Source organism: Fundulus heteroclitus, chromosome 8 (genome assembly GCF_011125445.2).
Source record: "Fundulus heteroclitus isolate FHET01 chromosome 8, MU-UCD_Fhet_4.1, whole genome shotgun sequence".
In the NCBI taxonomy this organism is placed as follows: domain Eukaryota; kingdom Metazoa; phylum Chordata; class Actinopteri; order Cyprinodontiformes; family Fundulidae; genus Fundulus; species Fundulus heteroclitus.
In genome coordinates this window covers 19,902,356-19,916,079 of record NC_046368.1, presented here as the reverse complement: position 1 = coordinate 19,916,079, position 13,724 = coordinate 19,902,356, and the positions used below count along the sequence as shown (strand labels likewise).

At 42.2% G+C, this 13,724-nt stretch overlaps 1 protein-coding gene across 8 annotated transcripts in view; it reads right to left on the bottom strand.

Moving 5' to 3' along the window:
- arhgap24 (Rho GTPase activating protein 24) overlaps positions 1 to 13,724 on the bottom strand; it is an 80,904-nt gene continuing 67,180 nt past the window's right edge. For 6 of the 8 annotated variants that reach the window (XM_036140298.1, XM_036140300.1, XM_021307163.2 and 3 more), the window contains 6 exons: positions 9,152 to 9,359; positions 6,418 to 6,550; positions 4,744 to 4,817; positions 4,531 to 4,652; positions 3,082 to 4,237; positions 1 to 1,049 (listed from right to left, as the gene is read on the bottom strand). In XM_036140298.1, the coding sequence (XP_035996191.1) occupies positions 782 to 1,049; positions 3,082 to 4,237; positions 4,531 to 4,652; positions 4,744 to 4,817; positions 6,418 to 6,550; positions 9,152 to 9,359 (1,961 nt within the window). In that variant the 3' untranslated portion in view covers positions 1 to 781. Of the gene's footprint in view, positions 1,050 to 3,081; positions 4,238 to 4,530; positions 4,653 to 4,743; positions 4,818 to 6,417; positions 6,551 to 9,151; positions 9,360 to 13,478; positions 13,691 to 13,724 lie in introns of those variants that run through there. The other 2 variants (XM_036140302.1, XM_036140297.1) reach the window with 2 other exon arrangements.

Sequence of the window (13,724 nt, the reverse complement as noted above, 5' to 3'; positions counted from 1 at the left end):
TTTTTTTTTTTCTTCCTTTTGGTCATGAGTAAATGCAACTGGATAGAAGCACAAGCAAATATACAATACACTGAAAACGGTGTGCACATCGACTGACAGGACATTCGGTACCAGCTGGCGGAGGCTGGACAGACATAGAAGTGCAAGGACAAAAACAATCCTGATATAAAACACATCACCATGATAACTTCGCTTAAATACCATTAACATATAAGCATTGGATTCAGTTCTTTTTTACAAACGCGTGACTCCAGTCGTCTGCATTGTTCCCCCCCTATGTACATGGGTCCATACAAAGTGACAACGGAAACTAACGGGATGTTCAGGGAACGAACAAACGAGTAGAATTGGTTAGTTTGACATGATTATTTTTTTAGGTCCATGTTTGAGGTCATTATTTTTTTTATGCGTTTTCATATTTCACCTTCCCTCCCATGTTTTCAGGCCAGAGAGCTGACATAAAATGTACCGTTTGCCGTCACAAACTGATGAAGGTTGTCTTTGTTTCACTTCCCAGTGTGAGTGAGCACCAGAGCAGTTAAGGAGTGTCTATGAGGTGTTTAAATAATGCTATGTACAGATACAACGCAAGTCTGACGTCACTCCAGGTGATGTCTGTATTTACACAAGTATCCCTTTTTTAGCCATTCATGGTCATTCTTTTTTTTTTTTTTTTTTATTAAAGCAAGCCAAAATTTCCTTCAGTCAGCATCCAGATCCTGTTTCAGCTCCCATCAGCACATCCACGAACCAACGAGCCTCGGTCTTCGCCGCCTTCCTTTCACTGGATCCAGATGGCGTTGTTCCGGTCCGGACGGCGCGGCTCGGTGGCGGCGGCGTTGTTGCCGCTCGCCGTGAGGTCACTGAACGTGGAGAAGAACTGCTCCATCTCCTTCTGCAGCATCTGGTTTCGCCGCTCAGCGTCCTCCTTTGCCCGTTCGGCGTTGCGCAGCTTGATCTCCACCATGGTGTACTTCTTCCTCTCCTGGTCCAGCTCCTCGTGGAGGCCCACCATCTCCGTCTCCAGCTCCAGGTTGCGTTGCTCCAAGCTGCGTAGGATGCAAAATAGGAGACATTACAGCCTTTTATCAACACATCATCTAAGAGCACCTGAAGTTGTTGGTGAAAGCAAGTTATCTGTTACTTATTGTTGCATTTTTCTTCAAATCAGGCGGACCTTGAACCCAAAGTTATTTTTGATCCTCTGACTCCAGGCTATATGTTAGGTTATTACAGTCTTATTGTCTAAAAGTTAGCATGGGTTGAAAAAACACCAACCATCATATATTAAATGCTAACTAAACTTAAGTTGTAACAGGGTGCTCCTACCAATGAGAATGAGAAAAGTAAATCACTAAATGAGAGAGGGAAAGAGAGGGAGAGAGAGGGAGAGAGAGAAGCCAAAACTTTTTATAGATATGGATGAAAATGTTGAAAGTAGTCATTGGATGCAATGGGGAAAATTTATCTAATTGTTTAGAGCAGGGGTGTCAAACATACGGCTCGCGGGCCGGTTCCGGCCGAACAATTTAGTCCAGCCCGCTGGCTAAATGCATTATCATTATTTAAAAAAAAAAAAAAATTTTTTTTTTTTTTAATCCAGTGTCCTGTCTGGCAATGTGGCAATAAGAATTAACTTGTCTTAATGCCAAAAAGAGCTCATCAGATTTGACTTTCACAAGTGGAGCAGTACTGCTTTTGCCATAGTGCTCCGCTTGATTTATGAATGTGAATAGTTTTATTATGATTCATGCGGGGAATATCTCAAATGATATGGACACTACAATGGGAAAGTAGGAGAGGAAATGAAGAACAAGAAGAAAAAAAGAAAAGGTGAAAGAAAGAGGAGATAAGAGGAAGAGAATGATAAAAAATAATTATTGAAAAAAACATGTAATGTACTTCGTTTAATTGAAAATCTGCAGTTCCTATATTGTCCACGAGGGGCGCTGTGTTTTAATCAGCAGATGGTAGCACTGAGCTTCAGATGTGGAAAATTTATTTTAAATAATTTCTTGATTTTTATCAGTTTGATGTATTTTGTCATGCAGGACAGTGTTTTTAAGTTCCAAAAAATGTGAATAAATGTTTTTCAACATTGTGCAATCACTGTGATCAGTTCTTATGCATAATGCACAAGTAAATGTTTAACTGAGTAAACGTATTGTTGAAATTGCACATACTTTTCTTAAAAATGCTGAGGTTATTCATAATATATTGTGTAAAAGTGAAATTCATTTAAATATAAAAATCAACAAAAAGTTCACTTTTATTAGTTCTATTTAATCTTGCAATGAGTTTAGTCGTGTGGCCCTCTTGAGATCAGATTAAGCTGAATGCGGCCCCTAGACCGAAATGAGTTTGACACCCCTGATTTAGAGGCTTTGAAATTAATTAATCATGACTAGTGATTTTTATATGGCAATTTTTGGCTTCATAGGCAAAGTTTTTTAATCTCAAATTTATAATTTTTGAGAACAATCAATAGACACACACGACTTGTAATATGATAATGTACATATGAAGAGGTTTAGTCATTCAGCAAAATGCAGAAGCAAATAAAAAATTTAAATGGTAAATTTAAGAACTAAATGAAAAAATAATTACCGATTAAAATAAATAAATAAAAGCAGCTGTTTGTTGTCTCGTCTTGTTGGGACTCCTCACATCACCACAGACCTGTTTGCTGGCTTTAGGTTTTAAATGGCGGGTCTCTCTACGGATATTTAAGTTTACTCTCCAAAATGGCGTTCCACTCATGTTAATCAGCCCCGCTTGATCATCTAACACTCATTAAACGGTGCTGCTCTCCTCTAAGACCTGATGCAGAAATTGTCTTTCAACAAATCATTAATTTGAGCGTGTGCATAAACTAGTAATTACACGTTAATTTTTAGGCGATCTTGCAGGATGTTTGGCACATTAAAGGTGGGATAACTTTATCAGTTCTTTTTTTTTGGAACAAAAATAGCATTTAAAGGAGAGTGTGCACACCTCTGAGACTCCCTGTACAAGCAGCTATTTGCATGACTGATGGAAGAAGACCGTTCCTCCATTAGGCATTAAAAAGAGCATCTTTACCTTCTTATCCTGGCCTCGTACTCCGTCTTCTGTTTGTGCATCTCCTGTTTCAGGCTGGCCACCAGGCTGTGCAGGGCGCTGTGGCTGCCGGGTCCGTTCCCCGCATTGAAACAGTCACTGTTATCACTGCTGCTGGTACCACGACTGCTCCCTCCTGCTCCGTCTCCACTCCCTTCCCTACTGCTGCTCCTGCCGCCTCCTCCTGAGGGCTCGCCCTCCTGGGCTGCTGCATCCAGGTCTTCGTACTGCCCGCTGTAGAAGTCCTGCTCCGGGCAGGTGGTGGTGGAGGAGCGGCAGGAGGTGGAGTTGTCAGGGAGGGAGATCTCACAGGAGGAGGTGGACCAGGTGGCGCTGTCCACGCTCTGCTTGTCCTCACAGCTGGTGCTCAGACACATGCTGGTGATCTGGTTCTGCAGGTTCTGATGGTTCAGCTGGACGTTGTCGTACGTGGACAGGCGGTTCTGATTGGTCGTGTGGTCCCCACTGTTGGAGCCGTCGCGGGCCTTGTTGCTCTCCCGGAGGGCGACGCAGCCGTTCTGCACCCAAAGGCCGCTGCGGCTGTTTGGACTTGCCGCGATCGCATCAGAACCCGGGATCCCCAGGCGAAGAGCGCCTGTCCCGTTGGCAGCGGGACTGCCCCCACTCGTCACCCCGCTGGTGCCCATTTTGGTGGCCTTCAGCGCCCCGCTTCGACGCATGGGCAAACTCCCCCCGCCACTCAGGTTCTGGGTCTTCTCGAAGTCTGATGGGGGCGAGGAGCTGAAGGACCCGTTGGTAACGATTCCACTTCCTTTACTGAAGGCGGGGTTCTTCTTGACCAGCAGGGGTGGACTGCGCGTCATTTCAAAGCGGCCGGGGATAACGGTCCTGGGGCTCGCCGATCGCGGGGTGCCGCTGCCGTCCGCCGGCGGGCGCTGCGACTGAGACTCGGCCGCCTCCCAGACGCACTGCCGCATCAGCTGCGCGTTGTTGTTGTTCTCCGCGTTCTGAGACAGCGCGCTGACGGCCGAGGCAGCCGTGCCGACTTGTCCCTTCGGCGGGGCGATGTTGTTGTTGTTGGCGAGTTCGAGGGCCGTCGGCTCGTCTTCGCCTCTGGGGAACAGCGCGTCGTGGCGGCCGATCAGGACGGCCATGAGCTGCTGGACCAGAACCGTTCCTGACCGAATGAGATCACGCATCAGTAAGGCAAGGCAGGCAAGGCAAATTTATTTATATAGCACAATTCAGTACAGGGACAATGCAAAGTGCTTTACATGATTAAAATATAGCAAATTAAAACAGAATAAAAGCAAGTAGGAATAAAATGTAGATAGAAAATAGAACAAAGAAGTGGTGATTCAGTTAACTAGAACAGTTGAAGGCAATCCTAAACAAATGTGTTTTTAAGCAGGTAGCAGGCCTAAATGAAGGGAAACACTGAGGTGACGGACAGATGCTCTCAACACCCACCTTCCATGATCGTTACCGGATCCTCAATCTTTGGCCTTAAGATGTTCGGCCCAAAGACCGTTGCCAAGTTCTGGACGCTCATCTTGTTCACTCCTGAATACGACTGAACTTCGTCGAGAAATCTACAAAAAAAACACAAAATGTAAATATGCACACAAACTGTTATCCGACAACTCTTGCCGCGGCCTGAACTTCCTCCATCTTGACGCCTACCTGCAGATGTACTTGAGGAGGTTATAGTTCACTGGAGGTAGACTCTCCACCAGTCTTTTCAGTTCCTTCATGCCCTGCAGGTTAGAGATGGTTCTCAGGTCTTACAATCTTAAAATCCCCAAATTTTAAGATTTAAGATACAATTTCATATCAAACAAACTAATGAATAAGAAAAAAAAAACTGGATATGATACTTAATTTAGAATTTTTCTAATGAAAAAAAAAATCTAAATGTACCACCAAACATCTCTTATGCTGCATTCAGACCAAATGCTTTTTGGGCATCAAGGGCATCGGGTTTACATGCAAAGTCCACGGTGGATGCGTCTCTAGGGGCTTCGGGACGTCACGCACATCTCACGCTGCGCGTTTTGAAGCCCTCAGCATATTTCGTGCTGCATGTTTGCTTTTACATGATTTAAGCGCCTCTAAAGCAGCCGACGCAAGAGTTGGAAAATCTGAACTTTTGCAGCTGGACACGGGCGTCAACCAATCAGAGAGACTGCGCTATGTGACGTAGTGGCGGATTTTCAGAGAGGAAAAATATTTTTTACTTCTCGTCACTGACCAAACCTCCTGAATGACGCCCACAGACCTGAGATATATGCGTAGACACTTTTCAGCTGAAAAGCAGCGCCTGTACCTGGTGTCCTGGCTGGAGATGCTGGAACCGGTACCGATCTGCAGGTTGTCAAACTGGGCTTGGCTGAGACGTAAATAGCACTGAAAGCGACCCTCGTTTATGTGCAGCTCCTGGTGGTGGAACTCATAATTATCTGGGGGATCCAGACACGGCGCAGAGGCGTCCGACAATCAGGTTCCCTAGCTTTATTTAGTGAGTAAAGCCAGGTTATCTGCAATTTCCCAAAGAGTCCAACAGAGGAAAAAATCAGAGTCGCTCTTCCTAACAGGAGCCACTTTGCACGACGCTGAACGTTGAGGCTTTAGTCGGATTTTTATGTGCTCTAACGCCTCAACTTGGACGCCTTGTTGATGCTCAAAAGGTGTTTGGTCTGAACGCAGCATTACTCTGGGATAGGTAAAAACATCTGTTTTCAGTCATAGCATAAACTTTTGATATTAATTTTGCTTTTTTTTTTAAAAAGAAATAAATACAAACCCCCTCATCTAAAAACAGAAATTTATCACAACAAATAAATTGTGATAATCATGGGGGGGCTAAATTCGATCAACACTAAACTTTTCATATTTGTTTGCAAGAAATTTGGAAAATCATCATTTTCCCTATCTTTGGTCTGTCTCATGTAATCCCAATAAAATTCACCGAGGTTTGTGTTTGTAACGTGACAAAATGAGAAAAAAGTTCAAGAGGTATGAGTACTTTTGAATGACATAAATTTGCTTCCTCCACTTTATTCCTTCCTGACTTTAAATCCAGTAGAGGGTTAAAAATAAGCAAACACAGCACCCAAAAACGTTGCCTTACACATAACACTGTCTCAAGCTGCAGCACAGGATCTCTGATACAAACCGTGTGTTATGATGTAAGACAAATCCTGTTTGAGCATTGCGGGTACACTGTGGTGGAAATAGATTCGATTTAACAGGACTAGAAGGAGGATTTTCAGAGCTAACTTATTACCAACTCAACCCACCTCATGCGGGACATATACAAGGGGAAAAAAAAATATGCGTAATTCCCCCGTTTCCTACCATTTCATCATCTTTGCCGAGCAGTTTGGCGTTGGCCAGGAACTCTTCGTATTTCTGGAAGGGGATGACGGGCTCAGGTAGCTCTCTGAGGTACAGCTTCAGTAGAGAGGCTACCGTGTGCACGTCCGTGTTACTGTGGACAGATGAGACGGTGACGACACTGGGGTTGTGAGAACGTTTGTCTCTAAACAGAAGTGACCAGTCCTGCAAGAAGTCTGAGAATCACCAGATCAATATGTTTCTATTTAATACGAGCATGATACCCACAACAATACAGTACAGATCCTTCATTTACTAATTAAGATATACTTTCCCAAGTGTGCCTGGACCTTCACCTTACTTATCTGTCTACCATGATGATTGCTGTTTTGCTGGGTTGTTATTTTACTGGTTTCACACACTGGATTGGCCACTCGTCCTCAAAGTTTTACGTGTTATATAATTTGACAACAGGAGAGAAACCCCATTTAAAGCAAAAAAGTATTCAGCGAGAAATTACATTTTTCTAAATATTAAAATCATGTTGTCTGGAGTGTTGTCTCAGAGACTAGATATAAATATTTATGTTTCCCCAAATGCCTTTAAAAAAGATGTTTTAACACTAGTTTGCAAAAAGGGATGTTTTTTTTTTTCGTTTTTCCAGGGACACCGACCTTAAAACTGGTTTTCTGATCATATATTCAGGCAGTGCACTCAGATGTCTGGCTTAGCACGGCCCATTTCTAAACTGCATCCTTACTAAAGGTGCTTGAGAAATTAGTGAATGACCAAATAAAAAAGTACTTGTACTTTATCAATTAAATATTCAATTCAGTCTGCTTTTAGCACACATCAGGGCACTATAACTTCTTCCACTACAGTTTTTATATGGTTTTATGCGAGAACTGGGTGTCAATGCTTCTGTTCTGCAGTTTTTTTTATAGATTTTTCTAAAGCATTTGACACAGCGGATCATGACGTCTTAAATCAAAGGCTTAAGCCATTCAGACAGATCCACTGGCTGTTGTTTTTTTTTCCTGGTTTTTCTAAGCAGCATGTTCAAGTTATTAATCTCTTAATGCCATCAGCATTGTCAATAAAGGTGTACCTCAAGGCTCTTTATTAGGGCTGGCTGTTTTTACAAAATTGCTACTGGTGCATCGCTCCATCTTTATGTCGTTGATACCGTTGTTTAATCCCATGCAAATGCTATTGCCCTGGTGTTGCAGGTAGGCCTGTCATGATAGATTTTGCTGGACGATAAAAGAATTATTGCTGATAAATCATATTGTCATTTGGAGACCTTTTTCAACTAATATGAAAATGGCATAATAACGCAATAATATCCTCTCGACCTACTGGCTCAGACATTAAGCGAGTGGCGTCATTTGGTTTAAATCCAAAATAGTCCCACCCTGCAGCGGTCGTGTTCGGCTTTGACACCAATTTCATTTCTTTGAAAAACTAGTGTTTCTCTGCCTCTCCCTCACTATTTATTTATTTATTTATTTATTTATCCTTGCTGCTTTGTCCACAAAAGATACAGCTGTTGAAACTGTGTCTTTGTCTCATGTTAATGCATCTTTTTTCCATACTTAACATTACACTGTTTATAAAAAAAAAAGCATGGATTTCATTCAACATGAAAGACAACATGTTCCAGCTACTTACTATTTATAGGAGCGCTCCTGTTTTGCTCATTTTACAGGTTAGACTCCGTTTATCATGGAGCACTGAGATTTACCACAAGATGTTTAATTCTTACACACACCGTTGCACATTGTGCTTTTTGGTTGGCTGGCATTTATTATCCACACACAGACTGGTGTAGTAGTATACTTTAATTTGCACATCAATTGCTGGCTTTCTATTGGCGTGTCTAGCTTTCTATAAGGAAGTAAAACAGAGCAACAGACTTTTAATTACATTTAGTATTCTGCCAGTATGTATAGAAAAGCAGGAAGAACCTAAAGCTGTGAAGCTTGAAGGACTTTAAACTCCTGTTTTTTTTATTGCTTATATTTGGTGCTCTCTTTAATATGCTGTGTTCAATAACTGTCTATTATAAAGTTTTAACAGTAATGCTATAATATTAGTCTTTTTAACTATGTGTGTCAGTGAAATGCTTTAACATATCTACAATTTGCCAGGAAGCCTATAGTTTCCAATATTAAAAATCAAAAGCAAAAAGTTCAGACACACGATATCCTTGTGCTTTAACAGAGGGGAAAAGGAAAGAGTAAATGGAAATGGAGGTGAAAGCAAGCCAGCATCGGCCAGCTGAGAGGATCTTCCAAAAGGAAAGGATTTGGACTTAGAGATGATAATAATCCAAGGAGGAACAGGTGGTGAGGCTGGCAGGGGGTTTACTAACCCAATAAGGGAAGAGGTGGATGGAGTCATTGCCACTGAAATGCAATAAAGGAAAGTGGAAAGCTGCTTTTTACATGACGATGGCCCTTATCCATCATCCTGATAGATTCATGGTCATTTCCAGGTTAAAGATTGAGAAATAATATATTGTCTGTATTATTTAAGTTAAGCATTGACGAGCATTACTTGGCTTCTTAGTAATAAGAAGGAGAGCTATACATCAAGTGTCTCCAGTTTATCTTTATTGTAAACTGATCAATGTTCAAGCTTTTATATTCAAACTAGGAATGCTAGTTTGAATATATAATATATGTTCAACTTGGGCATGGACAAGTGGAACATCTTTCTATGCTCAGCTCGTACGTGCACGTTTTCTCCTTACCAATCAAACGAGGGCTTCTCCCCGCAGTCGAAGGCATCCTGCAGCTCTTTGACCAGATTGGCCTGTCCTGGCAGTCTGAACAGTCCCTCTTCCTGAAGGCCCCACTGGCGAATGAAGTCCACACACTGCTCAACCAGCATTGGTGCCAGCTTGTTCCCGAACCGGCGCTCATACCGCACCGTCTCCTCCAGCTTCTGTCCAAAGATCCCTGAAGCAGATAAAAAATGTGCTAAATGAAGATGTAAGGGTGACTGATGTTTGCTCAACAGCAAAGCCCTACATATAGTATCCATCTCTGCAAAGCAAAGCTCATCCTGGACAGGCCACTAGGGGATCACAGGGAAACACAGAGATACACACAGAGGAGAAATAACTCAGCCAGCACACAAAAACTCAGACCTAAGGGTACTTTAGTGGGACCATGTATTTAAAAACACAAAAACAGCTTGTGAGAGGAAGTTGGAGTACCAAGAGCAAACCCATCCATGCACAGGGAGACCATGCGAGCTCCGTGCAGAAATGTCCTCTTTCAAAATTTAAACCCAAGGCTTCTCAACCAATATTGCCCCTGGTTCAGTCTAAACAGATCCATCACTGTACTCCCCTTTTTAACCCTCGGAGAGTCACTGGGGGACTGAGGCCCAACTCCAGATGTCTTAAACAACTTCACGTAAATAACAAAAACTAGAGATCATGCTTAAATTTGAATTTCTTGTAAATTTCCTCTAATCTGCCTTTCAATTTAAACGCATAAGACAAAAGGGAACAGAACAATGAAGAGATTCTCTTACTACTAATCTAACACAAGTTGCTACAGATTTCTTTTAGCACGTAAAGACATTTTGCAGCATGAATTGTAACATGTCGTGTATACCACATGTGTCCACCACTGCTAGAGGATCAATGCAACTGGAAATAAAATACAAAAGCAATGATGCAACAAGTTTTCTTCATCTATCGCTGCACTATGCACATGTTTCACTCACCTCAACATGCTGGATGGCTAAAACTGAAAGTGGGACTGATGGCAAGAGCTAGTGTATGATTAATTCAGCTTATGATTAACTCATCACTTGGGGGCAATTATAGAACATAAAAATGTAACTGCGTGATCACTCAATATGAATAAAAAAAACAAAACAATAAGACGACGCATCATGGCAACAGTAAAATCTTGCACCCAGATGCAGCACAACACTTCAAGTTCCACACTCTTCATCCCAATACTCACTATTCAGACAGGGAGTGAATCAAAAATGAGATGTATACAGTATCTCTGTCTATGTTATGTGATGATAAAGTGCTTCTATAACAGACACGTGGCTTGTCAATGTAGGCAATGTATTTCTGGGTCAGATTATGGCAATAAAAACATGCTACACTGTGGACAGTGCTACTGATGTACCAGCAGTTTCCACTACATGACAAGTTGGTTCCCGGCTTTTTCTAAACATCAGAACCATTTCCTTCCACCTGAGGGTGAGGCTTTGGGTTAGATGATTCAAAGTTGGATAAATTGAACACTGCAACAGGTCAATGGACCCAAATGTATATCCAAAATGGTTTTGGAATGGACAAATCAGGGTTCTAAAATGGTTTCCTCAAAGCCCTCAAACTCAACATCAATCTTCACTTGACTTAAAGGTTCTGTCTCACCCAGGAAACTAATCAAATAACATTAAAGCTACAAATTCTGAAAAGTGATCCAATATCCAGTTATCCTAGAGGCTTTACAGTAGCTACAAAAACATCAGAATCAAGTTTTCTTTGCACCTTGCAAAGACGCACTTAAACCCAAAAATCTGTGGAATACCTGCACAGATTGAGTCTGACCTCCTGATCAGCACCACTCCCCTGGTGTTGAGGCAGCCTGCCATTTGCAGCCGTCTCATGTGGACACAGCTCAAGAGGGGATTAGGGTTGCCTTCCTAGGAGATTTGGATCTGCATACTTTTCCAGACTTCAGATACAGACAGAAGCTACTCACACAGATTCAGACACGTGGACGTGGTACGACGAGGCACGCTGACCAGGTTATACAAAGCTCATCAGGGGCCAACGTACATTCGATACCCTGAGCCACAGCTGTAAAATAACTACACTTAATGCAAAAACTTAAAATAGATTTCCCTTTGGATTTTTAAGAACATCACACGGAGTCATTTCTTCCACTTAAGGTAGTCAGATTCACATAGAGACCTTTTTTTCTCAAACAATATTACGCATGTTGTAAGACTCACCTCTCTTACAAATGACAGATCCAGTCAGCTTCTTGAAGAAATGCCGATCAATACATTTGTGGTAAGACCACACACCCGAGGTGCGAAATTTCAGGCGCATTTTCAAAAGAAAAAAAAAGAAAAAAAAATCTCTCTCTAAAGCTGAGAAAGAAAACAAAAACAGAGCTGGAATACAAAGAATGCATCCATTTCCCTCCTACTGTCCAACAGTAACACAGCAAATGGCTTACACAAATCCTAAAAAAGACATTAGTTGAAGAATTACTTCAAGTTGGGTTTCTGCTTTCTGAATAAAGGTGAGCTAATGTCCCCCTAAAGACAAATCGCGGATCCTCCTGCATGGACAGCCACACAAAGGACCAAATGAGAAAAGGTGACGGTGAACGGGCTTCTCTCTCCAGACGTTCCAGTCAAGAGTGAAGGAATGCTTTTCCTGGGTCACACATAACAGCGTGTGCTGAACAGCCTATGCTTCTGAGTGTGTTGCTCCTGCGTGTTTGCTGTTCCTTCTGGACAGGTTGTACGGAAAAAGAAAAAAAAAAAGCAGACCTTCAGAACACGGGAGTGACGTTCTGTGTAAGCTCTCGTGGGTTTCCGTCAACAACCTCGGGCCCCGTTCAGACACACGAAGGGGCTGCCGTCCAGGCAAACGCAAACACCACCGTTGGACAAAAAAAAGCAGTCCTACCGGCTTTATTGAGTCTGTAATCTAGCCAGATCAATCTTCCACAGCTATAAGCTGTAACTTCCATATTATAGAAGAGAACTAAAGCCTCCTCTGCTATATATGCCCCTGATTTAATGGATTCTTATTCCTACTCTAATATGAAACATTAAAAGTAAGACCTGGGAATGATGGAGCATCCAAATATCCAGTTAAAAGTAGGAAAACTAGTAGGCTAATTGGTAGAAGGGAAATTGGAAGCTGACTAAGGCTACGTTCACACTGCGGGTCTTGATGCTCAATTCCGATTTTTTTGGCAAAATCAGATTTTTTTGCGTGGTCGTTCACATTTCCAGATATATGCGACTTGTATGTGATCTCCTGTGTGAACTGAACGCGTTCAACAAGTGTCCCGCATGCGCACTTGAGGACGCGATGACGTCACACGTAGCAAGCGTCCTCAGTGTTTGTGGAAGTAAACATGGATTATAATGCTGGCGCACATTTTGTGGTCATTAATTTATTTTCTAACCGGAGCTTTCCGTCCATTGACTGTTCTCCTCATTGTTGTCCGCTATGGGTGTCATCTTTCTTCCCGCTTCTGCATAGCAGGACGCAGAATAGTGACGTTGGTCGAGTATCGGTGACGTACAGGTCGGATAAATGCGACCCAGCCGTACAGACACAGGTCACATTTGAAAAGATCAGATACGTATCGGATTCAGGACCACATATCCAAGCGGCCTGGGTCGCATTTGAAAAAATCCGATCTGTGTTGTTCAGACTGTCATAAAAAGATCAGATACAGGTCGCATATGGGCAAAAAAAACAAACAAAAAAAATCGGAATTGGGTCACTTCAGGCTGCAGTGAGAACGTAGCCTAAATCTCTCAGCTCAGTGAACCTTAGAGCTTGATTTAAACCACAGCAGAGGTAATTTGTGATAATACACCAGACTTTAGTACGTTTTTTCCTCTGTTTCTTTAAGAGCTACAGCTCGGGAAAAGGCAGGACTTTTAGAAGTTAGAGGTGAATTCTGAAGGTAACCCAAAGCCAGACACTGTTTAAACATTACAAAATAAAGAAATGAGATGAAAATGAAAAAATGTTTATGTCATTCCTTTCAATCCGGAACATTCACCTGCAGATATTTAACGAGTTTCACTGGAGAGAGATCAAGATTGACATTAATTTTCCTCAAGGAAAGATTTGTTTTGCAGCCAGCGGAAAGTAAATGCAAAGACAAATATGAGGAACAAAAAGGAGATTTTTCTCTCTGTTCAGCTACAGTAGAAAAGTGGCTCCAGACAAAAAAACAAAAAAAACAAAAACATATCAGATAACAATTTCCAATCTCTTACTACTGGAAACATAAAAAAACCTCCCAAAACACCCCGACTACAAATAAACAGACGGTAATTACCATGAAATAAATCTCCAAGGATCCAGATGGAGAATCCACAGCTGCACATTTTTCTCAGAGGACTCCAATCACTTCCTTTCTGCTCTCACTGTTGATTTGTTCTTACTGCCTGTGTGCAGCTAAAAAGACTTTGTTTTGAGCTCGCCCTCTTCATCCAGCGCTCTTTGCCCAAAACTTTGTTGTGACTTTTTAGCCATCTTAAAATCAGCCTATCAGGTCTCGGTCGGTCACTGCTGCAAAAATGGC